The sequence below is a fragment of the Chaetura pelagica genome, unplaced genomic scaffold (assembly GCF_000747805.2).
Source record: "Chaetura pelagica isolate M959 unplaced genomic scaffold, ChaPel_1.0 scaffold433, whole genome shotgun sequence".
In the NCBI taxonomy this organism is placed as follows: Eukaryota; Metazoa; Chordata; class Aves; order Apodiformes; family Apodidae; genus Chaetura; species Chaetura pelagica.
Window position 1 is genome coordinate 1,705,241 of NW_009952574.1, and position 24,347 is coordinate 1,729,587.

At 41.1% G+C, this 24,347-nt stretch overlaps 1 protein-coding gene across 2 annotated transcripts in view; it reads right to left on the bottom strand.

The window, feature by feature from the left end:
• Positions 1-24,347, bottom strand: part of DAB1 (Dab, reelin signal transducer, homolog 1 (Drosophila)) — a 97,978-nt gene that overhangs the window by 37,088 nt on the left and 36,543 nt on the right. For both annotated transcript variants that reach the window (XM_009993572.1, XM_009993573.1), the window contains exons 2-3: positions 4,366-4,505; positions 2,568-2,666 (exon numbers count right to left, since the gene is read on the bottom strand). In XM_009993572.1, the coding sequence (XP_009991874.1) occupies positions 2,568-2,666; positions 4,366-4,505 (239 nt within the window). The remainder of the gene's footprint in view (positions 1-2,567; positions 2,667-4,365; positions 4,506-24,347) is intronic.

The following is a 24,347-nucleotide window of genomic DNA, read 5'->3' on the forward strand; positions in this document are numbered from 1 at the left end:
TCATCCATATGAAGTCAGCTATGACACTGCCAATTTTAAAAAATTTGCTAGTTTTGAGCTACAAATTGATTTTTTATTGTGATAAATTAAAATCCAATAGTAGCCTACAAGCTACCAAACATACAGAAGCCTCCATTTTTTTTCAGGAGCTTTTTTCTCTTCTCTGTCCCAACAGACTGCCACTGTGGCAGACATGATAGCAATAGCCAATGATAAAAAATTAAGAAAGGACACTCTGGAAAGATAAATCACCTTTTCAAAGAAAAAGTCTGTGAGGTCTGTCCATGACCTATAATTGGGTGTATTTCAGATGTTGAGATTGCATGTGACTACCAGAAGGCACAAGGATGAGTTGGCAACTGCAGCTTTGGTGAAGCAGGGACAGGCTGAATGACAGGAGTGGATCAGGGATATGAAACTTTGGGACATGGAGACACCTAGGCTCGGGAAAAAGCCAAAGTGATGGTGGCTGTTAAGAACTGGAAGAGGAGTTCATGCACACAGGCTTCAAAAGGTTGGCACAATCCTCCTGCTTTCAGAAAAAAAAACATGTAAAGAAGTGGTGTTGAAAGCTCCTCACATGCCTCTGTCACAGTCCTGTTTCAAGCAAGACAACTCAGTACTCCTATCACTCCAGCAGCTCAGGGACAGACATCTGGAAGGTGGATTTGAAAGCTTCAGCCTAAGCCTCAGTGAGTGAGTGACAGGGTTACTATAAGGAAGATATGGTTACACCAGATTTAGAAGACAGGGTGTCAGAGTTATGAAATGAAGGAGACTTGTTCTCATGTCTCCCCTCCAGTAGCTGCAGATAGGAGAGTGTGCAGGATGCTGCAAGGAAAGACAATTTGGCTCAGCCACACTTCTGTTCCACATAGCACCCCTTTTCCCTCTTCATTTTATGAAAATAAATCCTATGTTTGTGAAACACTCAGAGACAAGTGCCACAGGACAAGTCTCTGTCTTCATCTTCTTCTTTTCCCAAGAAAAAGACTTGAGCCCTAGGAAAGCACCCGTGGCCTCGGTGCAGATGAAAAAGAAAACAAAAGCTGGTGCTCTCTGGCCAGTAAAAGGTTTGTCATCTCAGAATTAAGTACTACCCTACTAACTATGAGGAGACCCAGCCAGGAATGCACTGGCAGCCCTAATCCTTTTCCAATCTTCTGAGCACAAGCTGTAACTTCAGCAACATTCCCTTAAACACTGCTTTTGTATGAATACTTTACTCATGCTGTACACAACACATTCCAAGTGAGCTTTTCATTACTAACTACTTGTATTCTGTATCAGTGAGCTCAATGACATTGATTTTCTAATAATATAAATTAACTGGCAAAGATAATTTCATCTATCATCAGTAGGGTTTTATTTCTGGCATCATGTTAAATAGTTAATCTTTCAAAAGATTAAATCAAGAGCTTTTTAAAATTCAAGGCAGAGCTTAAACTGCTGTAAAAATCTTCTTAATTAGGATTAAAACAGTTTGTGTTGTTGCTTTCCATCTAAGTAGTATAATGTTTTGCTTCAGTTTCTTCTTTCAGAGCAATTTAAAAAATCAAACATGATATTGCTGTGGCAAAAACTGCTTAAGGCATGGAAGTTTCCTGCAACATCCTCAACCAGATGCTACAGGATGAGTTGCTGCTTGGCAGCCTCACACAGCAACCTCAAGCTTTCATTTGACCTCCAATTTCATATAATATGTATTTTTTTCTACTTTTGATGACATAAAAGCTCTGATTCTTATGGTCCCTGCATACCTGACAGAAGACCATCATTGCTGTCAACAAGGAGTGCATCACATGATGGGGACTACAGCTGCAGTCACATAGAGCTTTGGACCTGATAGAAATTCTTAGGATTCTCCTGGGACTTCTAAGTGTGTGCTGCTCCCAGGAGCTCCCCATCTCCCAGGGCCCTTCCTCTCTACCTCAAGCATCAGTGGGGAAAATAAGTCTCACTCTCCTGAAGTTTCCCACAGCTTGTTCTCTTCCCCATCACCTTTCCATGACACAAAGGGCCCAACCCCAGACAATCCTAACCTCTCATCCTTGTCCTTAGACTCTCAGAAGTCCCTTGATACTGTTGAGGAGTCTCAAGCAGCATCCAGAGAACTGGTGCAGTTGGGCCCAGGTTGGGTGAGAAAATCCATACGGGCACAGACATCAGTCTGCAACACAGACTGCTGAAGTCTTCTGCAAACTGTGAGCTGCTATTTCCAAGAAACAATTCTTTATCTGGCAGAAGGAAAACAAATCCCTTCTTGCCACTTTCTAGACTCAGAACTGTGAGTGTTTATGGACGCCAGGAGCATTTGTGTACTCAAAGAAGTGGTTCTGCAGAAGTATTGAGGACAAGATTTTATACCAAACCACGTCCCCATGCTACACTTCACACCTCAGTCATCTAATGCCTTGCTCTGATATATGATAACCCTTTATCAAGCTTGTCAGATGCTTCCTGTGTGCTTCCACTCCTAAGATATTACTGCCCAGCTAGGAAATGCTTTCAAATAAACATCCATTAAAAGATTCAATTTTGTTCCATCACGTGATTATTTTACTCACCCCTGTCTTTTCATCAAAGATTTTGATTCCCCCAAAGGAGACTGTTAAGAAGATCTTCTGTTTATGTTCTCCTTTCGAACGAGCTGCAGCAACAATTCCCTGTTGAAACAAATAACAGGTCAGATGGTCTCATTGCTCTTCCAGGGGCCACAGCAGAGAACAAAGATTTGCTTGTATACAACTCACCACTTTTCAAGGAAAACTTATGGGATTTCCAGGAATTGTCCCCCTCTTACTTTTGGTTTCCTCCCTTTTTCAAGGTACCACATCTCTTTATGCTACCCAGAGAGCATTTCATATGTGTTCCCACTTCCAACTCCTGCACTGACTAATCCTCCATGAAATTTGTTTTCATGGAAGCTGAAGGTCATTTCTAGCACACTTTTTCCAGCTATAAGCTGCTCTTTTTTAAATTTTTTTTTTTCTTTAATTACTTTTTTTCCAAGAAAAAAAAACAAGAAGCAGTGAAGGAAAAAAATGCCAACAACTTTAGCTTACTTCATAAGCACACTTATCTGGAATAAGCAAACAAAGGTTTTTATAGAAGAACAGTCTCCTCAAAATCAAACTACACCTCTGCTGTAAAAACTCCTATAGAGGGGTTAGCATTTTCCTGATCTCAGGCTTTTACTTCATAAGTGAACTTGCTGATACGCATCTCCCACAGAGTAAGTAAAATAGTAACTTCTATTTCGACCTTCTCAGGAGCCTGCCCTGACCAGTAACACTGTGATAAGGTAAAATGTAATCAACTGCACCAGTAAATAAATGAAAAAAGTACCACCTTATGTTTTAAGACCTTCACAAGGTTGTTGTTCCCATTGCACAGACATGAAAATTAAATAACAAAATAGTAATGGGAAATCCATCAGCTCTCTTGGTAGAGGGCTGGGGAGAAGACTGGAAGGAAAAAAAAAAAAAAGAAAAAACTGCACCAGGTTTACTCCTGGACCAAGGCTGTAACTCTGCAGAGCAAGTGGAAAGTCAGTGGACCACAATGAACTCAATAAAAATGCATCTTCTCCCTCCTTCTCAAGCACCCCAGCTCTTCCTCACTCCCCAGGGCCACATAAAGGATGGTTCCTAAAAAAAGCTCTCATGCTCCTTGAGGGTTGTAAGAAAAGACTGAGGCAGAGAGAGACGCCTCACATGCTCCAGGAAGTTCACTCTCCTACACCACTAGTGCTTTCAGACTCTGTTCTCTGAGTTTGTCACTGCTCCTTTTCTTTCCCAGAACTACAGGGACTCCTCTTTACCTTTGCATGCTCTGTCCTCTCAGCACACTGCCTCCTGATTCTCTAACCCATCAATCCTCCCATTGTAGGTGCAAGACCTTGTCCTCCCAGTGAGGACACCAGTTCCCCCCTATACTAGTCTACCTACTCCCCACAATGTCACTCATCCCTTCCCACCTTTCCCAACAGGAGACAACAGTCAAAGGCAGGGCTGCAGCTGATTAGGACTCTCATATAAAACATTCTGATATACCATCTTTCTTCATAGTGGTTTACCTCCCCTTTTGCATAATAAAATTATTCAATTTGCAGATGTGTTGTTTATAATTTGCGGACAAATTGCTGCGGTGCCAATCATGAATAACTACTGAACTCAGAGATAATGTATTAAAATGAAACTGGAATAAGCAATACCAGACTGGAGTTCATGTAAAATTGACTGATTTCAATACATAATTAACCAGAGTGTGCCTCAGTGTCATGAAAGGAGAATGAGTAAAAGTTCAAGCTGAAACTCACTTCCCTCGACTCCATAATATTAAACATTAAAAGTTCCACTGCACCTTGAGCTTCATCATGGAGTCTTGGCATAACTTGTCTCCTCGTGCTGCAGAAACCTCATCTATCCCAATCAGTTTTGCTTTGTATCGGACACCGTCACCTTTAAACCTCTTTATTAAAGTGGCTTCACTGCGATCCTGACCTGTGAAAGACAGAAGGGAAACCAGGAAATCTGCATGAGTGCAAAGGAAAAGCAATGAATGAAGACTTGCAATTCAGTGGCAAATTAGACCCAACTCCTACCACCAACACTGAAACAGGCAAACATTTAAATGCAATTAGAAGAAAAGCACTAGTTCAATAAAACCTCTTGGCCTTGCTACCTCAAGTGAATTCACAGTGGAATTGCTGCCACACCAAATGTTCTGCACAAAATTTGCACACAAATTAGGTTTGCAAAAATGAGAGGTAAGTCTGAATCAGACCTCGTGGATCTGAAAACGTCTGATCTGTGCGGGTTGTTTTAATCCCAATACACTTGAGAATTCTTCATTTTGCAGACAAAAGTCTAACAGAAACACGCCACTATTTCCTCACACAAACCGGCTTCTCTGACTGTTATCAGCAACATTTACACTATTACCATTTGAATGATGCAAGCCCAAATGATGTTATTTGCCTATAGAATATTGCTGGTCTAAAACCCCACATACTGTCCCCTTGTTCTGTTCTTTCTGCCTACAGACATACATAGAAAAAACATGACCAGCAACATCAGCTCTCATAGGCTCATCCTGAGAAGTTTAAAAAATGGCACAAGACACTTCTTAATAAAAAAGCAATCAGGGGGCAAGATAGCACAGTGCTGATAGGACCAATGTACATAAATTACAACACTCACACTTGCCTGAACCACACACTGATAACACAACAGCAATCCATGAAAAGAAGGGTTTTGTCAGGAAGACTTTTTCCCTGAGTGGCTGCAGAAGAGTTTATACTGTGCCTTAGCTGAAAGAATTATGTTAGTTAGGGAACCAGTCTTCCAAAAATTGATTAAAGATATATTTTGCAGCTGTCTCTGGAATTTCTTGCTAGGATCTCAAAAAAAACCAAACAACAAACCCCAGCAGTGAACTGTAAATAACTGCAACCAAACAAACAACATCCCAGGAACAAAGAAGGCAAAAATGTGAGCTATTAAAGAATTTACAGTTTCATGGAGCCAGCAGATTCCACCACAGAATTCACCTAAACATGAACTGACGTTGCTAAAATGTATTACTACCATCTAGGAGATCCAGTCACAGATTTTACTCCATCCTTCTAACTATTGCAGGAAATGAACAAAGAACTGGAGCCTGCTATAAAGGAACTGTAGTAAGAATCTAGTATTAGACATTGCCATTTGAGAATTTTGGCCCAAATTTTCTCCAAAGCTCATTTCTATTTGAAAGGTTAAATTTAAGCACCCCCAAAATCAATAAAATCTGCTTCTGAACAGCTATACAGAAGATCTGCTCTCACCTATTTTTTTTTTTTAATCCTATGAGACACAAATGATAAAGCAGAAACCCAAAGTAGTGCTAATACCATTCATTACCCAGGGAAATGCCAAGGCAGATGTTGGCACCATCAGCCAAAACCAATGAAAAAACATTTTCCATTTTCAGCTCCAGAGTGGGGCAGGAGGAAGAACATCTGGAGACATGACAAAGTACAACAAAACCAGTGGACTTTTCCATATGTCTTTGATACTTGCAAAGAGACCCAGTTGATTTGCAGTAAACAAAATGCAGTTCCAGAAGCTTCCTTGCCAACAATATTCAACCTTACATCTTAATTACAGAAGAAGGCAGCTGTTAGCTAATAGTGATACTGAAAGCAGGTATGTGTTCAAGGGTGTTTCCTGGCTCTGAGTCATGATACAGAGACCTCACATTCTTTTAGTTGTTTGAGCATTTATACTTATTCCAAGCTATAAGCTATTCTGCTGAACGTAACTAAATCCTTGACATTAATAGCCCATTCAAACACAACTTATGGCTTTGTTTGCTTATGCACAAGTCCCATGTCAATTATGACCCAGATTAAGTACAATAAAGTGCTTTTGGGATAAATGACTGGGAAAAATCATCAACCTGAAAATGATGTGGATATTGTAAACTGTGGTGGAAACTGAAAATTACTAGAGACTACAAATTCATCCGTAAAGCCCCAGAGAATATGTCCCCTGCAAAAGCAAAGAGAACACACACACTGCCCTATGCTATACATCAGCCTTCTGCAACAGTCACCATTTCTCTGTATATCTCCAGATCTCCCTCCATCTATACTCATACTTTATTTCCAAATTTTGGTGCTGTAACCTGTGCTGAAAAAAGTTTCTACCTGCTTGGAAAAGTTCTGTGTGACAGATACGGTCAGTGTGGTCAGTTTTATTGTGCTCACAAGGGGTGATTTATGCAGTGGGATACTTCATTTGCAGACTGGACACTTAGAAGGCAGACAGTCCAGACTCTCATCAGCATTTCAGACTCACAGAATCATTTTGGTTGGAAAAGACCTTTCAGATCATCAAGACCAACCGTTAACCCAGCACTGCCAAGGCCACCACTAAACCACATCCCTCAGCACCACATCTACACAGCTTTTAAATCTCTCCAGGGATGGTGACTCCACCACTGCTCTGGGCAGTTTGTGCCAGGGCCTCACAACCCTTTTAGTGATGAAATTGTTCCTAATATCCAAGCTAAACCTCCCCAGGCACAACTCGAGGCCATTTCCTCTTGTTCTATCGCTTGTTATTTGGAAGAAGAGGCCAATCCCCCACCTCACTATAACCTCCTTTCAGCAAGTTGCAGAGAGCAGGAAGGTCTCCCCCTCAGCCTCCTTTCCTCCAGGCTAAACACCCCCAGTTCCCTCAGCTGGTCCTCATAAACTCAACATTAAATTTAAAAAGTTTTGGTTTTTTTTATGACAGTTCTTGAACAAGGTTCTTTCTGTGTTTGAAACAGCACAAGTAAGAGATGCCTGAATTACGAGTCCGTAATTCTTCTTAAGCTTTAGAGGAGGGTGAGGACTAATATTCAACCACTGAGAGCTGTGCCTGTGCCAGAAACCTGCCCAGGAAAGTGCTGCCCCTTTCCTCCTGTGTAACACATGGAGTCAATCTTTTATCTCCCAGCTCTTGCCTTTGTCCATGGAGACCCATGCTCGGCTCTCCAGCCACCCCTGCCTCCACACGTGCTCAGTCCCAGCCTGTGGGAAGAGGGATTATCCTGGATGCGGGGCTGAGCTTACTGCTGGATCTGTTTTACTTGAATAATGAGAAGCCCCACATCTTGGGGCTTTCACTCACAGCTCATCTTCCTCAAACTACAAATAATATCTCAAGGGCAGGAAGGGGAACATTCAATAACCAACTATGAAGATTTTATGGAAAACTGAAGCTTCAAGTCTCAAATCATTAATGTACCATAAATTCCAGCACAAGTAGAAGCATATGTTTAATAATAAACACTTATTTCAACAAGACATTTTTCCTGAGATCTCATTTTAGGATTTCTTCACTGCAGAGAAGACCACAGCTACCAAAGCCATGCCAGGAGAGCAACTGATGCTCACACCCACTGTCCACTACACCCTGCGCAGGTAGGGATCTGTCTAGTGCTCCTCATCAGAGGACAAGCACCACTAAGTCATTCTAAAATGATCCTAAGTTTTTTGGTTTTTTTTAACTTCAAGACCAATGAGTGTTTTCCAGTGGTTTGCTCCAAAATGCTCTTATAAGTGTCTTCTAATAAGCAAACAAATATCCCAAGCACTTGTTCACAACTCAACACAAGCCTTTTGCAGTCCAAAATGGGATCATATTAATAACAAAACTGTGACTTCATTCTCATGCCCCAAAACCAAGAAAAAATGCGAAAGCCAAGAAGTCCCACTAATAATGTCATACAAAATCAGCTTAGAAAGGTGATCAGTTTTAATTAGAAAAAATGCTGCTGTTGACATAAGCAAACAAATGTTTTGTTTGCAGCATATAGTTATAATCCTCGGAGGCTCTACCTCTATAGATGTCACTGTTCACCTTTAAGCCATATGTGTTCCAGCTGGAGCCACAGCCCTGCCTGAGTGGGAAAACATGACCTTTGCTGCCGAATTGTGACATAGCACGTTGACTTCCAAAGTCTTTTAAGAGAACAATAAATCCCCAGAGCTGAGTGATGTGTTTGGGAGCTTGCACAGGAGAGAGAGGCTCATCCGCATGATCAGTGTTAAAGTTTTTTTATCCATCTCACTAAATATGCTGTAAATTAATAAATGAGGTTTTTAACCCAGTCAATCATTCCTATTTGAGGCAATTTAATTAAACCCAGATTCTACAAAGCAAACTTGAGAGAGACCTGAACCCAAACCCCCACATACTCAACCCAAGTACCTCAAGAGCATTCAGTCCTGAGACAAGACTGGCAAACAGTCCAGGAGGAGCACAGCTATTTTGGAAGATGCAGTTCAGAGCAGCCCAAGCTGTGCTGCTTCCTAAGCTGTACCCACCATCAGCAGGCTCTGGAGCTGCTCCCAAGGTGTTAGCATGAGAGCAGCCCATCAGCTGCCATTCAGCCTTCACTTTGACATCAAGAGGGAGAGCTGGATTTGCATTAGGTTATCTGATATAATGCTGTTAGTTTTGCAGACTGAAGCTCACGAAGTTTTCTCTCCAGGCACCATGTATCACAGTGAGCATTTCAGGAAGACTCATCCCGACTCATGGGACAAGTCAAGGATTACACTTAATTTTGGCTCTCAGAGCATCAAGCTAGCGCTGTATCGATATGCTAACAACTAGAGCAGACACTGTTCATTCTCCCAGGGGATCTGTAAGTAAGCATATTTCATAAATAGAGAAAGAAAATAAACCAAAGCATCACAGCAATAAGCACACTGTTGCTTTCCCTGTGTGCTCTTCTAACACAATACACACCCCTCACAGCACCCACTAATCTAAACCAATAGCCCTGGAAATGGCTGTATCCTTTATTTAAATGTGTGAAGCCCTCAGGGCATCATCTGAATTTCTTGATTTTACGACTGTAAAATATATAATGATATTATCACCAAAGTCAATAACATGCTCCTGGCAATCAATTCGCTGAAGAACGACCCGCCACTGTCTTTGTTGTTTGCTTTTTTCTTTTCTAACTAATAAACTGTCAGAGTTGTATCCATCATGCACTCAAATTATAAACCTGAAATAACACCTCCTTATATCTCGCAGGGCTGAAAAACAATCACATACACACTTAGAAACAGCCTACATCTTCATGGGGACAATTAGCATTTTTATAGCACCAACACAGTGGAAAATACAAAACGCTGCAGTGCAGAATGACCTCTAAGATGCCACCCACCCTGAAGACTACTGAATTAATTGCTAAGTGAAAGATATTTCCTGTTAGCTGTGCATATATAAGCTACTATGTCCACATAGATATGCCTCCATAAATTTATGTATTTGCACATACGCACACACACGGTGCACAGCTTCATTTGGTATCAATTATCTGAAGAAAAGTAATGGTAATTTTAATCAACTACAGATTTCCCTAGGAAAAAAAAAAAGTACATAAGCAGGTGTTAAAGAAAAAATCCTCATACATAATTATATGCACCTTCCAGTACAGCAGCAACTAAACAGCAATTCATGATGGAATCAAGGAAAGCTGAAACATTATTCTCCTTGATGGCACATTTTTCTCAATGGCTTCACAGAACCACAAGTCTGATGCAGAGAGCTCAAAACTACCTGTCACGCAAAGGATGGATCTTGATGCCAAGACTGCAGCACCTCAGGAGTGCAGTTCCTTCTTCACAAGTATAAGGATGCATAACCTTAATGATTCTATGATTCTATTAGATTAGATATTAGGAAGAAATTCTTCACTACAAGGGTGATGAGGAACTGGAACGGGTTGCCCAGGGAGGCTGTTGATGCCCCATCCCTGGAGGATTTTAAGGCCAGGTTGGATGAGGTTTTATGCAACCTGATCCAATGGTGGGGTTCCCTGCTCAGGGCAGGGGGGTTGGAACTTGATGATCTTTAAGGTCCCTTCCAACCTTAATGATTCTATTCTATGAAGTTCAGTGCAGCAAGCTTATTTGGGATTTTAAAAGCAGTACACTCCTCAAATTCCCAGCTACTGCTGCTTTGAGGTAGAAAGCTTAGATGTCTGGTTGTGTATTTGTCACTGGCTTTGTCTGCTCAGACTCCCTGTGCTGCATCTCAGCTATACATCAGCCTTCTGCAACAGTCACCATTTCTCTGTATATCTCCAGATCTCCCTCCATCTATACTCATACTTTATTTCCAAATTTTGGTGCTGTAACCTGTGCTGAAAAAAGTTTCTACCTGCTTGGAAAAGTTCTGTGTGACAGATACGGTCAGTGTGGTCAGTTTTATTGTGCTCACAAGGGGTGATTTATGCAGTGGGATACTTCATTTGCAGACTGGACACTTAGAAGGCAGACAGTCCAGACTCTCATCAGCATTTCAGACTCACAGAATCATTTTGGTTGGAAAAGACCTTTCAGATCATCAAGACCAACCGTTAACCCAGCACTGCCAAGGCCACCACTAAACCACATCCCTCAGCACCACATCTACACAGCTTTTAAATCTCTCCAGGGATGGTGACTCCACCACTGCTCTGGGCAGTTTGTGCCAGGGCCTCACAACCCTTTTAGTGATGAAATTGTTCCTAATATCCAAGCTAAACCTCCCCAGGCACAACTCGAGGCCATTTCCTCTTGTTCTATCGCTTGTTATTTGGAAGAAGAGGCCAATCCCCCACCTCACTATAACCTCCTTTCAGCAAGTTGCAGAGAGCAGGAAGGTCTCCCCCTCAGCCTCCTTTCCTCCAGGCTAAACACCCCCAGTTCCCTCAGCTGGTCCTCATAAACTCAACATTAAATTTAAAAAGTTTTGGTTTTTTTTATGACAGTTCTTGAACAAGGTTCTTTCTGTGTTTGAAACAGCACAAGTAAGAGATGCCTGAATTACGAGTCCGTAATTCTTCTTAAGCTTTAGAGGAGGGTGAGGACTAATATTCAACCACTGAGAGCTGTGCCTGTGCCAGAAACCTGCCCAGGAAAGTGCTGCCCCTTTCCTCCTGTGTAACACATGGAGTCAATCTTTTATCTCCCAGCTCTTGCCTTTGTCCATGGAGACCCATGCTCGGCTCTCCAGCCACCCCTGCCTCCACACGTGCTCAGTCCCAGCCTGTGGGAAGAGGGATTATCCTGGATGCGGGGCTGAGCTTACTGCTGGATCTGTTTTACTTGAATAATGAGAAGCCCCACATCTTGGGGCTTTCACTCACAGCTCATCTTCCTCAAACTACAAATAATATCTCAAGGGCAGGAAGGGGAACATTCAATAACCAACTATGAAGATTTTATGGAAAACTGAAGCTTCAAGTCTCAAATCATTAATGTACCATAAATTCCAGCACAAGTAGAAGCCTATGTTTAATAATAAACACTTATTTCAACAAGACATTTTTCCTGAGATCTCATTTTAGGATTTCTTCACTGCAGAGAAGACCACAGCTACCAAAGCCATGCCAGGAGAGCAACTGATGCTCACACCCACTGTCCACTACACCCTGCGCAGGTAGGGATCTGTCTAGTGCTCCTCATCAGAGGACAAGCACCACTAAGTCATTCTAAAATGATCCTAAGTTTTTTGGTTTTTTTTAACTTCAAGACCAATGAGTGTTTTCCAGTGGTTTGCTCCAAAATGCTCTTATAAGTGTCTTCTAATAAGCAAACAAATATCCCAAGCACTTGTTCACAACTCAACACAAGCCTTTTGCAGTCCAAAATGGGATCATATTAATAACAAAACTGTGACTTCATTCTCATGCCCCAAAACCAAGAAAAAATGCGAAAGCCAAGAAGTCCCACTAATAATGTCATACAAAATCAGCTTAGAAAGGTGATCAGTTTTAATTAGAAAAAATGCTGCTGTTGACATAAGCAAACAAATGTTTTGTTTGCAGCATATAGTTATAATCCTCGGAGGCTCTACCTCTATAGATGTCACTGTTCACCTTTAAGCCATATGTGTTCCAGCTGGAGCCACAGCCCTGCCTGAGTGGGAAAACATGACCTTTGCTGCCGAATTGTGACATAGCACGTTGACTTCCAAAGTCTTTTAAGAGAACAATAAATCCCCAGAGCTGAGTGATGTGTTTGGGAGCTTGCACAGGAGAGAGAGGCTCATCCGCATGATCAGTGTTAAAGTTTTTTTATCCATCTCACTAAATATGCTGTAAATTAATAAATGAGGTTTTTAACCCAGTCAATCATTCCTATTTGAGGCAATTTAATTAAACCCAGATTCTACAAAGCAAACTTGAGAGAGACCTGAACCCAAACCCCCACATACTCAACCCAAGTACCTCAAGAGCATTCAGTCCTGAGACAAGACTGGCAAACAGTCCAGGAGGAGCACAGCTATTTTGGAAGATGCAGTTCAGAGCAGCCCAAGCTGTGCTGCTTCCTAAGCTGTACCCACCATCAGCAGGCTCTGGAGCTGCTCCCAAGGTGTTAGCATGAGAGCAGCCCATCAGCTGCCATTCAGCCTTCACTTTGACATCAAGAGGGAGAGCTGGATTTGCATTAGGTTATCTGATATAATGCTGTTAGTTTTGCAGACTGAAGCTCACGAAGTTTTCTCTCCAGGCACCATGTATCACAGTGAGCATTTCAGGAAGACTCATCCCGACTCATGGGACAAGTCAAGGATTACACTTAATTTTGGCTCTCAGAGCATCAAGCTAGCGCTGTATCGATATGCTAACAACTAGAGCAGACACTGTTCATTCTCCCAGGGGATCTGTAAGTAAGCATATTTCATAAATAGAGAAAGAAAATAAACCAAAGCATCACAGCAATAAGCACACTGTTGCTTTCCCTGTGTGCTCTTCTAACACAATACACACCCCTCACAGCACCCACTAATCTAAACCAATAGCCCTGGAAATGGCTGTATCCTTTATTTAAATGTGTGAAGCCCTCAGGGCATAATCTGAATTTCTTGATTTTACGACTGTAAAATATATAATGATATTATCACCAAAGTCAATAACATGCTCCTGGCAATCAATTCGCTGAAGAACGACCCGCCACTGTCTTTGTTGTTTGCTTTTTTCTTTTCTAACTAATAAACTGTCAGAGTTGTATCCATCATGCACTCAAATTATAAACCTGAAATAACACCTCCTTATATCTCGCAGGGCTGAAAAACAATCACATACACACTTAGAAACAGCCTACATCTTCATGGGGACAATTAGCATTTTTATAGCACCAACACAGTGGAAAATACAAAACGCTGCAGTGCAGAATGACCTCTAAGATGCCACCCACCCTGAAGACTACTGAATTAATTGCTAAGTGAAAGATATTTCCTGTTAGCTGTGCATATATAAGCTACTATGTCCACATAGATATGCCTCCATAAATTTATGTATTTGCACATACGCACACACACGGTGCACAGCTTCATTTGGTATCAATTATCTGAAGAAAAGTAATGGTAATTTTAATCAACTACAGATTTCCCTAGGAAAAAAAAAAAAGTACATAAGCAGGTGTTAAAGAAAAAATCCTCATACATAATTATATGCACCTTCCAGTACAGCAGCAACTAAACAGCAATTCATGATGGAATCAAGGAAAGCTGAAACATTATTCTCCTTGATGGCACATTTTTCTCAATGGCTTCACAGAACCACAAGTCTGATGCAGAGAGCTCAAAACTACCTGTCACGCAAAGGATGGATCTTGATGCCAAGACTGCAGCACCTCAGGAGTGCAGTTCCTTCTTCACAAGTATAAGGATGCATAACCTTAATGATTCTATGATTCTATTAGATTAGATATTAGGAAGAAATTCTTCAGTACAAGGGTGATGAGGAACTGGAACGGGTTGCCCAGGGAGGCTGTTGATGCCCCATCCCTGGAGGATTTTAAGGCCAGGTTGGATGAGGTTTTATGCAACCTGATCCAATGGTGGGGTTCCCTGCTCAGGGCAGGGGGGTTGGAACTTGATGATCTTTAAGGTCCCTTCCAACCTTAATGATTCTATTCTATGAAGTTCAGTGCAGCAAGCTTATTTGGGATTTTAAAAGCAGTACACTCCTCAAATTCCCAGCTACTGCTGCTTTGAGGTAGAAAGCTTAGATGTCTGGTTGTGTATTTGTCACTGGCTTTGTCTGCTCAGACTCCCTGTGCTGCATCTCAAGATCTGACACAGAAAAGTAAAACCTTTTTTTTCCTTCTTTAACCTAACATTTTAGAAAAGCAAACACATGTATAGCAGTGTATGTGCATGTAATTTAACTTCTGGTGTTAGCACAAGCATTCTCCTCCTCTAACATTTCTCAAGTGAGTTTCTTGCAATTCTTTTTAAGAAGAGAGTTACTGAAGAGCTTAATTTCAAGATCTGGAATTCATCTCAAGTAACCAGAGCACATTTGCAGAAAGATCTGCTCCCAACATCAGTCACTGCTTTCTTTTCAATGAATATGTACTTTCATACATAATTATATGCACCTTCCAGTACAGCAGCAACTAAACAGCAATTCATGATGGAATCAAGGAAAGCTGAAACATTATTCTCCTTGATGGCACATTTTTCTCAATGGCTTCACAGAACCACAAGTCTGATGCAGAGAGCTCAAAACTACCTGTCACGCAAAGGATGGATCTTGATGCCAAGACTGCAGCACCTCAGGAGTGCAGTTCCTTCTTCACAAGTATAAGGATGCATAACCTTAATGATTCTATGATTCTATTAGATTAGATATTAGGAAGAAATTCTTCACTACAAGGGTGATGAGGAACTGGAACGGGTTGCCCAGGGAGGCTGTTGATGCCCCATCCCTGGAGGATTTTAAGGCCAGGTTGGATGAGGTTTTATGCAACCTGATCCAATGGTGGGGTTCCCTGCTCAGGGCAGGGGGGTTGGAACTTGATGATCTTTAAGGTCCCTTCCAACCTTAATGATTCTATTCTATGAAGTTCAGTGCAGCAAGCTTATTTGGGATTTTAAAAGCAGTACACTCCTCAAATTCCCAGCTACTGCTGCTTTGAGGTAGAAAGCTTAGATGTCTGGTTGTGTATTTGTCACTGGCTTTGTCTGCTCAGACTCCCTGTGCTGCATCTCAAGATCTGACACAGAAAAGTAAAACCTTTTTTTTCCTTCTTTAACCTAACATTTTAGAAAAGCAAACACATGTATAGCAGTGTATGTGCATGTAATTTAACTTCTGGTGTTAGCACAAGCATTCTCCTCCTCTAACATTTCTCAAGTGAGTTTCTTGCAATTTTTTTTAAGAAGAGAGTTACTGAAGAGCTTAATTTCAAGATCTGGAATTCATCTCAAGTAACCAGAGCACATTTGCAGAAAGATCTGCTCCCAACATCAGTCACTGCTTTCTTTTCAATGAATATGTACTTTGCATTTCACACATTCTTTCATCAGCAAAGGCTACTTTCTAGCAACTGAAAAAAAAAAAACCCTGATGTAATGACATGCAAGCAGATTTTGGGGGTAAATTACAACCTTAAGAAGCATGTTAAAATTTTGTAAGTACCTCTTTCCTGTATAGGATCCTATAAAAACCCTGAATACAGCATAGGAGCACAACTTGAATGCAAACTTCTCCTGTCATCAACTGATAAGGAAACTCCTACAAAGCCTGCAAGAAATACTCTGGAGTGCTTTTACCTTGCCCAGCTACAGCTAGTTTGCTGTAGGGTCATCAAGTGAACCCTGTTGGAGTCTACTCTATTAACAAAGTGATTTTGCCAAGGTCCAAGTTCATAAAAACTCAGTGATCCATCTTAGAAATCTCCTCCTGTCAAGAACCCTTCCTCTCCCTGAGCTGTCCTTCCCCAGGAGTGCCATCAGGAAGCACATCAACCTCCTTAGCTTGATGAACTAGACAGAGAATGTTCCTCCTGTCCTGCTGGTGCTTCCATCCTCTTGGTCCTTCTGCTCAGAAAAAAAGTAAAATGCCCCATTTTGACAGCAATGCAAACATCAGCCTCAAATGCAGAGCCTGGTCATATTTCTACAGAAAATGGTGAACTATTTAAAGAAGGGACACGGAAATCACTCTGAAGGCTCAATGAGCTTCTATTATGGTTAAATCTAAAAACATTACCTGCAATTTTAAACATAGATAAGGGCACTCCAGGAAAATTCAATCATCACTCAGACTATCATCACAGCAGTACTTCCCAACTGCTCAGCACTGCTATTCCCAGGAACCTCCAACTGAGAGACTTTATGGCTTCTGGCATTATTAGCCTGTGAATTACGGTACTCGAAGATACCTACACATCCCCACTCCCAGAAATAAGTTTCCTGTGTAAGTAAATAAGATGTTTCCATATTCTTTGCCATCTTTGATCAGCACTTTATGAGCAGAGATGTCATGCACAAGGTGACAGCAATTGCACTTGCCAAGTTTTTATCTTAACACTTTGCAGTCTACAGGAGCTATGACAAAACAAGATGGACATTTTATTGTCTCCAAAGCAAAAAGGTTGCATGGACCAGGTTAAATTATTTCTTTATAGCACAAACAAGTACATGTGAGCATGTCAAGAGAAAAATTCAGTTCTTCACAGAGAAGGCATTAGTATAAAATAATGTTTGATTAACATTTTGCACAAATCTCTGAGATGCAGAGTCTAGAGTGAGCAGGCAGGGGTGGCAGTGATGGAGCACATCCTCTCCACGGGCAGATGACAAATCACTCATTTTAGTTTTAGCCAGAAGGCTCACTGATCAATTTTATTTTCTTAGATGGTCTTTGAGATGACAGTGTATGGGCACAACCTCAGACACAGAAATGACCAAAAGCTGAATGTAATTAAACTTCCTTTCAGCCTCTGTACCACACAAGTCTTCATAAATCTTTGAAAGCCATTTTCAAAGGTGCCTTTTGCAGGCTGGATGCAGAAGCAGCTAAAATCCAGACTTGTACACTGATTTAAATCAAAATATGACACTGCAATAAAACTTTGTTTTGGAGTACTAGCCTTGTTCAGCAAGCCACAGGGAATGAAAAAAAGTGAAACAAGGAAAACTTAGTGGTCCATCTTTCTGCTGGTAGAGATGAAGAATAAAAATAATGTTTCCTGGACAACTAGAGGGGAAGGGAGAGGACAGGTATCATGGATTCACCTCTTCAAAAGACAGAAGACAGTTTAGCAAACTTTATTCAACTAATGTTTCAAAGCTGGGGTAAATGCTTAAATCAAGCAGACATCAAAAAGTCAATAAAGCTCTTGAGAAAACAGGGTCATCAGTTTGTTCCCTACCCACTTGCCTGGATGTCAGTATGAAATTAGTTGCTTCTGAGACAAAATTATTAAGAAAATGTAATTGATTTTACAGTGAGCCTTAATTGGCATTAATATGTGTGCTGCCTTTGGACAGGGCACCATAAAAGCCCAGTGACTTTGAAAACCAAGGGATCTGTTACACCTGTACTAATCCCAGCTCTAATGGGGCAGCCAGTAGGAACCATCTGCTGCCAAACATCTCCATAAAGGACTTCCAAAGCAGCAGGAGAGGCTAGTCCAAATGGCACTGCTACATTACCCCAGAATATGTCGTTTCCCAACCATATTTGAACTTGCCAGGGAAGAGGAAAGGAAAGTGGAATTTTCTTCCCACCTTATCACTGAGAAGCACCCTAAAGCAGCTGAAAAACTAGCCAACACTGGGAAAAACTGATAATTTTAAGAGAAGCATTTAAATAATTATTTTGGTATGAGAACATGCGACAAGATTTGCTGAGTTGCTGAATTCCCCTGACTCTCCTTAATCCTACAAGAATTAAAATCACTCGGAACTTATATGAAAACAAACAAGCTGCTTTCATGTGTCTACTTATATCTGGCTTTAAGTATGTCATTTTCAGGAACAATTGTAATTAGACTTTAATCCAGGACACAGACATGGATGCACTTCCACATGGTGCCCCAAAGTAACCTGGAGACACATCAATTCACAATTTACACTTCAAAGCCTACAAATACATCATGTTGATGAGCCTAAAGAGGTTAGTTTTTGTTACAAATAAAGAAAGGGTGAAGAACCAGTTCACTTGTGCAAGTGCCAAACTCTTGTGCTGCCCTAAGATAAATGTTAATTCTCCAGGACTATGAGAAGGGCAAGTCAAGAGAAGGTTCTTCTCTGCTGATTAAGAGCCCCAAATTTCTTGCATGTTCAAGAAGAGAAAAATCTTTCGATTCACAGTAATTACAGACACTAAAGTCCCCAAAGAAAAGAGCAATATCCTGTAACAGCCAAAGCAGGAAGACAAGGCCATTCACTGACTTACACTTTACCCTCTCTTGTCAACACTGCGGTCTCCTACTGCATCAGTGCTGTGTGCCCACATGGAAATGGGACTGAGCACAACAGTGGACGAAACCATAGCTGTGTGTCAGAGCCACCTTCCTCCTGGAGCCACCCTCTTTGTCAACGTAGAACTCTGTTTTGTTGAAGACTCAGGCCAGTGCTTGTTAAAATAGTTACAAAATGTAGGTTATGACAGGCTGTAAACATCTGCATATGGCAGAGTCTGGTGGTTGTGCTTCTGTTCCTCGACTGACTCCATAGAATCCTAGAATGGTTTGGGTTGGAAGGAACCTTAAAGATCATTTAGATCCAACCTCCCTGCATGGGCAGGGACACCTCTCACTAAATCAGGTTGCTCCAAGCCCCATTCAACCTGCCCTTGAACACTTCCAGGGATGGGGGTTCCACAAACTTCTATGGGCAACCTGTTCCAGTGTCTCACCACCTTCATAGTTAAGAATTTCCTCCTAACATCTAAGGGATAGAATGGGGCAATGGCAGGAAAGGAAGGAGCAGGGAAGGTCAAAGATTTGCTTCACTGTTGCAAAAGAAGTCTCACCTAAGCCACAGGACTTGCTCTTCTGGGGAAATGAAGGTGAACAACAATCTGAAAAGACACATAAAGGTTCTCCCACTTGGCCTCCTCTGAAGCCTCCTCCACCTCACCTGCCACGTCACTTAACCCCAATAGCACTTAAGCCCTGATACCTCTGAGCAGAGACTCCAACAGAAAAGCTGCTTCACACACCATGCTGTGAGGCAAACCCAATGTGCCAGTGCAGCTACAGGACCACCCTGCACCTTCCTTCCTGTAGCATTAGTGGCACTGACAATTATGTCTGGATTTATTACCATTCTGGTGATATTGGCACAAAATGCAGTTCTGGAATGTGCAGACACATAACTTTCTGGCTTAGAAAGCTGGTTCCAAGGCCATCACCTTAGAGGCAGCATGTGGCCTCAGAAGGTACCTGCCCTAAAAAGTCTGTTCTCACACAGAGAAAAAAGGAAGGAATGAAAATGACGTGTTAGAAACCCACAGTAAATAGATTTGTAGAAATTATCCTGTGAGCACATTCATTCAATAAGAAAAGCAGCTGCTCTTTAACTGCCACGAGCAAAGGGAAATACCAGTATTCACCACATGGCAGTCAACAAAACAAACAAACAAACAAAAAATCCCACTATTTCCACACTGAAATTGTTCACATTTTGCTACCTAATGTTTCAGGAAGAAAATTATTTCCATTTTGGTCTCCCACTGCCTCTGCAACATCAGAGAACGTCTCTCCCTGTTGGAAAAACAATAGGAGGCAAAGAGGAAAGCAGCTTTTTTCCTGAGACTTTGGGCTAAAAAACACCATCAATTTCAGAATTACACCAGTGGCAAAGTGTTTCTTTCAATCTGGTCCTTTCATTTTTGCCTCCCTGCTGCCATTCCTATTGTTAAAGTGGCAGCAGGAGGCAGAAATGAAGAGACTGCTGCAGGCAACCACCCTCGGGCAAAGCGTTAACAAGAAGTGAAACATCCCTGTGCCATGATGAATTCTAGAGGTAAGAAATTAAGAAATTGGGGTTTGTGCATCTCTTGTGCCTGTGCAGTGCACGGAGGATCATCTCATCAGGATAACTCTTCTGTTTCTGGAACTATATTGATTAGGCTTTAGGGAGCCAAAGTGTTTGGGCTGGTGCTCAGGAAACTAAGAATGAAACAGAAAACTGTTAAGAAATGAATAAATACAACAACAGAGTGACAACACCCACCAGATAACTCCACTGTAAATGAGAAGAAAGGAATCACTCAACTGGGAAAAATTGGGGCAATTTTTCAAGACATCAGGTAAAAGGGTTGAGTTGTGAGAGCACAAGGACCCAACTGCTCACCAAGCAAACCTAGAATGTTTGAATCTGAAGAGCCTGTTGGTACATGAGGGGAAGCAAGAGAAAAGACCAAAGCTGAGGGCCTAGTACCACCAGCATTTTAAAAATTTGAACAAATTGGCTGAGCAACCTGCAGACCAGCCTGGTATTTTTCAAAGCTGTTCAGAAACATTAGGAAGGTGAAGTGTAACTAGACAGAAGTCGCTAACATTCCTCCTTCCAAACACTCTGCCAGCCAGAGAGAAGCTCTTGAAAAACTAACGCATCTAAATAATCACCTTCGCTGAAATTTCCAAAGAATCCAAATTGCCCAACTACAATTCAGTATCCTCCAAACATGCCTTACTTAAAAATGATGCCTCCAGCACCTGAAAGGAGCAGCTCAGTCCCCAGCTGAGCAGTACCTGAAGGTTTCTCTGCTTACAGCCCCAAATGCTCTGTGTGTGTGTGTATACATATATACACACATATAAAATACCTCTGGTACCTGGGCACTGCACAGCTAACTAAATCATACCCTTTTGGGAAGAAGGAGTGCTCAAGGCACAGTTAAACCTAGTTCTAAGGAAGTTTTAATCAGCTGGTGTAAATCAAGGTAGAGGGTAGAAGCTGTGTTGTCTCTGCTCCTGCTTAGGGCTTGAAAGAGAACATGTAATTTGCCAAGATTATCCCTGTGTTTTTATTACCTTTGTGGTAACGAGAGTTCACTGCAAGAGAGAAAAATCATATTCCTCTGAAGTCCTTGAAAAGAAAGTGTTAATACATTTGACTTTATCCACAGAAGTTCTTTAAAAACAGAGAAAACAACTAGGAAGTGAATAAAGAGGCTAATAAAATAGAATATTATATTATTTTTCATTGCATGAATTAAACGAGAGTTTTCTTCACTGAAACTAAGGCAAGATAAAGTCAGCTTTCTCCCATTAAAGATACATAGTGCTTTATAAATATAAAAGCACTAGTGCTTCTTGTGCTAGAACTGAACAACAAAAAGTTATGAAGGCTGAAAATTACACTCTGTGCAGCGTGTACCTGAACTGTTTAATCATCTGTGTTAAAATAATCAAGGGAGATGACTTAAAAAATCTTCCATATAAACTTAAAAGGAAAAGACAATTTTATTGTGAAGTCAGAGTTCTCTATTAACTTAACCTGGACAAAATCCTTGTCATACTTAACTTTCAGGACACACAGATAAAATGAGTCTGTTGAAATGAACACAGGCATAAAGAACAGTCTCAGGGGGTAAAACAGATTCTATTTATGTCATTAAAATACTACCAGACTTAAAAAATATTATTATACCCCTTGGAGTTGTGCTTATCTTTTGAAGAGTATACACCTGTCTACTTGGTGTAATATTCTCGTTATTTGGTGGCTGGTACCATCAAGCTTTTCTGGCTATTTTCTAACAGTATTTTTTTACAAGAGCATGCAGAAAACCTTGATCAAATGATGCACGAGTCCTCCTCCTTTGGACTGCACTCCAATGCCTGCTCAGTAACTTGCCTATAACTTATTCATTTACAAACAAAATTGACTGTGTCTAATCTCCATGAAAAAAACCCAACAATCTAATAATTTAATGTCTGTATGCAGCTTAATGTATTAGAAGATAGGGCATTGCTATGCCAGGTTAGTATGCTATTAGCTGGGGGATTCTTAAGCATCTGTCATGCAAAGTAGGTCAATTTCTAGCCATATAATTGTGATTATGTCAAAATATTTATTCATGAGTTTCCTAATTCAACATACTTCAAATAAAACATATTTATGTGGAAAAAAAAAACAACAACATCTAAATTATAGTTGCTAACAACTGGGTTATCAGAGCTTCAAACACTCTGGTAATCCAAAGACCTGGATAATGATTTTCCCTCACAACATACTATACAGCAACAGAATTGTTTTATTTCCTATTTGCTACTATTTTTAGTGTGGTTCTCCAAGGAAACAAGAGTAACACAACCTCACACTCCATGGGTGTATGTGGGAATGTACAAAGCAATGGAAACCCTCATCCCTCCTTCTCACAGCCCTTCTTCCCTCACTTCACACTTGAACTTTTGGGTCAATTTCAGTCAAGCTTCATCTATATTATGAATTTTTCACTGTGTTGGTCAGGGGTAAACAGACAGCTGAACAGAAGAGACTCTATTAAAGGATTTGCTCAGGAAAGGACACACTGTGATATTGTTTTTCCTTAGAGTCTAAATCAACATCCAGTCCCAAGAAACCAGGCTTCCCCAGTTCCTCAACTCACAAAAGCCTTTCCATCAAAATAAAAAGACTACCAGGAAAAAAGGAGCAAAGGGGGGTATACAATGACTTACACCACCCACATGCTCAACAAGACCTAACCCCTCCCAGTGAGGGATTAGGAATGACTGAGCTGCAGTAACATTCGTGCAGTAACAGGGAGATGGAAAAGTTCATTACCCAACCAAGGCCATCTGTGGCTAGTTGATCATACAAGGAGAAGAACAAATAGCAGCTCAGAGGTTTTCAGAGCTGCTGCAGGCAAAGAAAAGGTCTCCAGGATCACCATTTTCTTCATTTCATGGTATCCTGCTGGTTTTCCCCTTACTTTTACCAGTACTTGCTTTTATCAGCACTCACATGATGAATTCCCCTTTGTAGTAACCATATCCCTATTAAATATCCTAAAAAGTTTAGGCTTGGCAGGAATAAAATCCTTTAACTTCCCCCTCCAAGTCACTGCTGCCTCAGCCTGTATTTCATCTTCTTATATACTGCCAGGAGGTGCAGCTGAAAAAATGTACAACACTATCATTCCTAAGGCAAAAAATGATGAGCCGAATTCTTTGCTTTACTGTGTGGGTTTTTTTTATGATATTCTAGCAATGTCCTGGGAAGTTGAAGTGAAAAGAGACTCCTCAGAGCAATACCCACAGCAAGATGCAAAGGGCACAAAGGCCATATGCAGGTTGTTCTCCAAGGTCCCAGGCCTAGCTTATACCTATCTATAATATATAGGATACTTTGCTTCTAGGACAGAGGGGAAGGAATGACTTTACCTTTCACCACTTAAGAGGTTGTCCCTGAACAACAGAGGAAGACACACAAGACTTCAAACCTTTTGGTGGTTTTTAACCTCTGTCAATTAACAAACCTTCAGCTTGTCTTTAAACAACCAAGGCTGCACCTGAAAAAATCATTAGAGGTTGAGACTCTTAAATCCTCAACCACACAGTGACTTTTTAAAGTTTTTTAATACAACTGCAGATTTCTGGCCACTATCTTAGGAAGCTGTGTCCCACCCTTGAGAGTTCAGTCCTCCAGGAGCTGCACAAAGACCAGAGCACACCCCAGCCATTCCTCCTGTATTTGCTCAAGGTACCACGTGCGCACACAAATGGGTTCTGTCAACGACCTTTTAATCAAAGAAAAAGAGGGCATGAACACTTTTAAATGCTTTCAATTACCAATGTCCTAATATTAATTTTCTAAATATTCTTCTACAGGGATAATCAAGCTGTGATCTGTGCTCCCTTTGCCTGCTTCTCATGCTAGAATTTAAATGCTATGGTTTCTTTTTAATCTGTAATAGTTTTCCTCCAGACCTTTCTGATAAGAGTCTGCAGACATTCAATACAATCTGATGGTTGATTATGTTATTTAACTGCCTGTTGGGCTGGTTTGAAAGAATCACAATGGTGGCTAACCAGACTAATCTCAGAACTACCATTT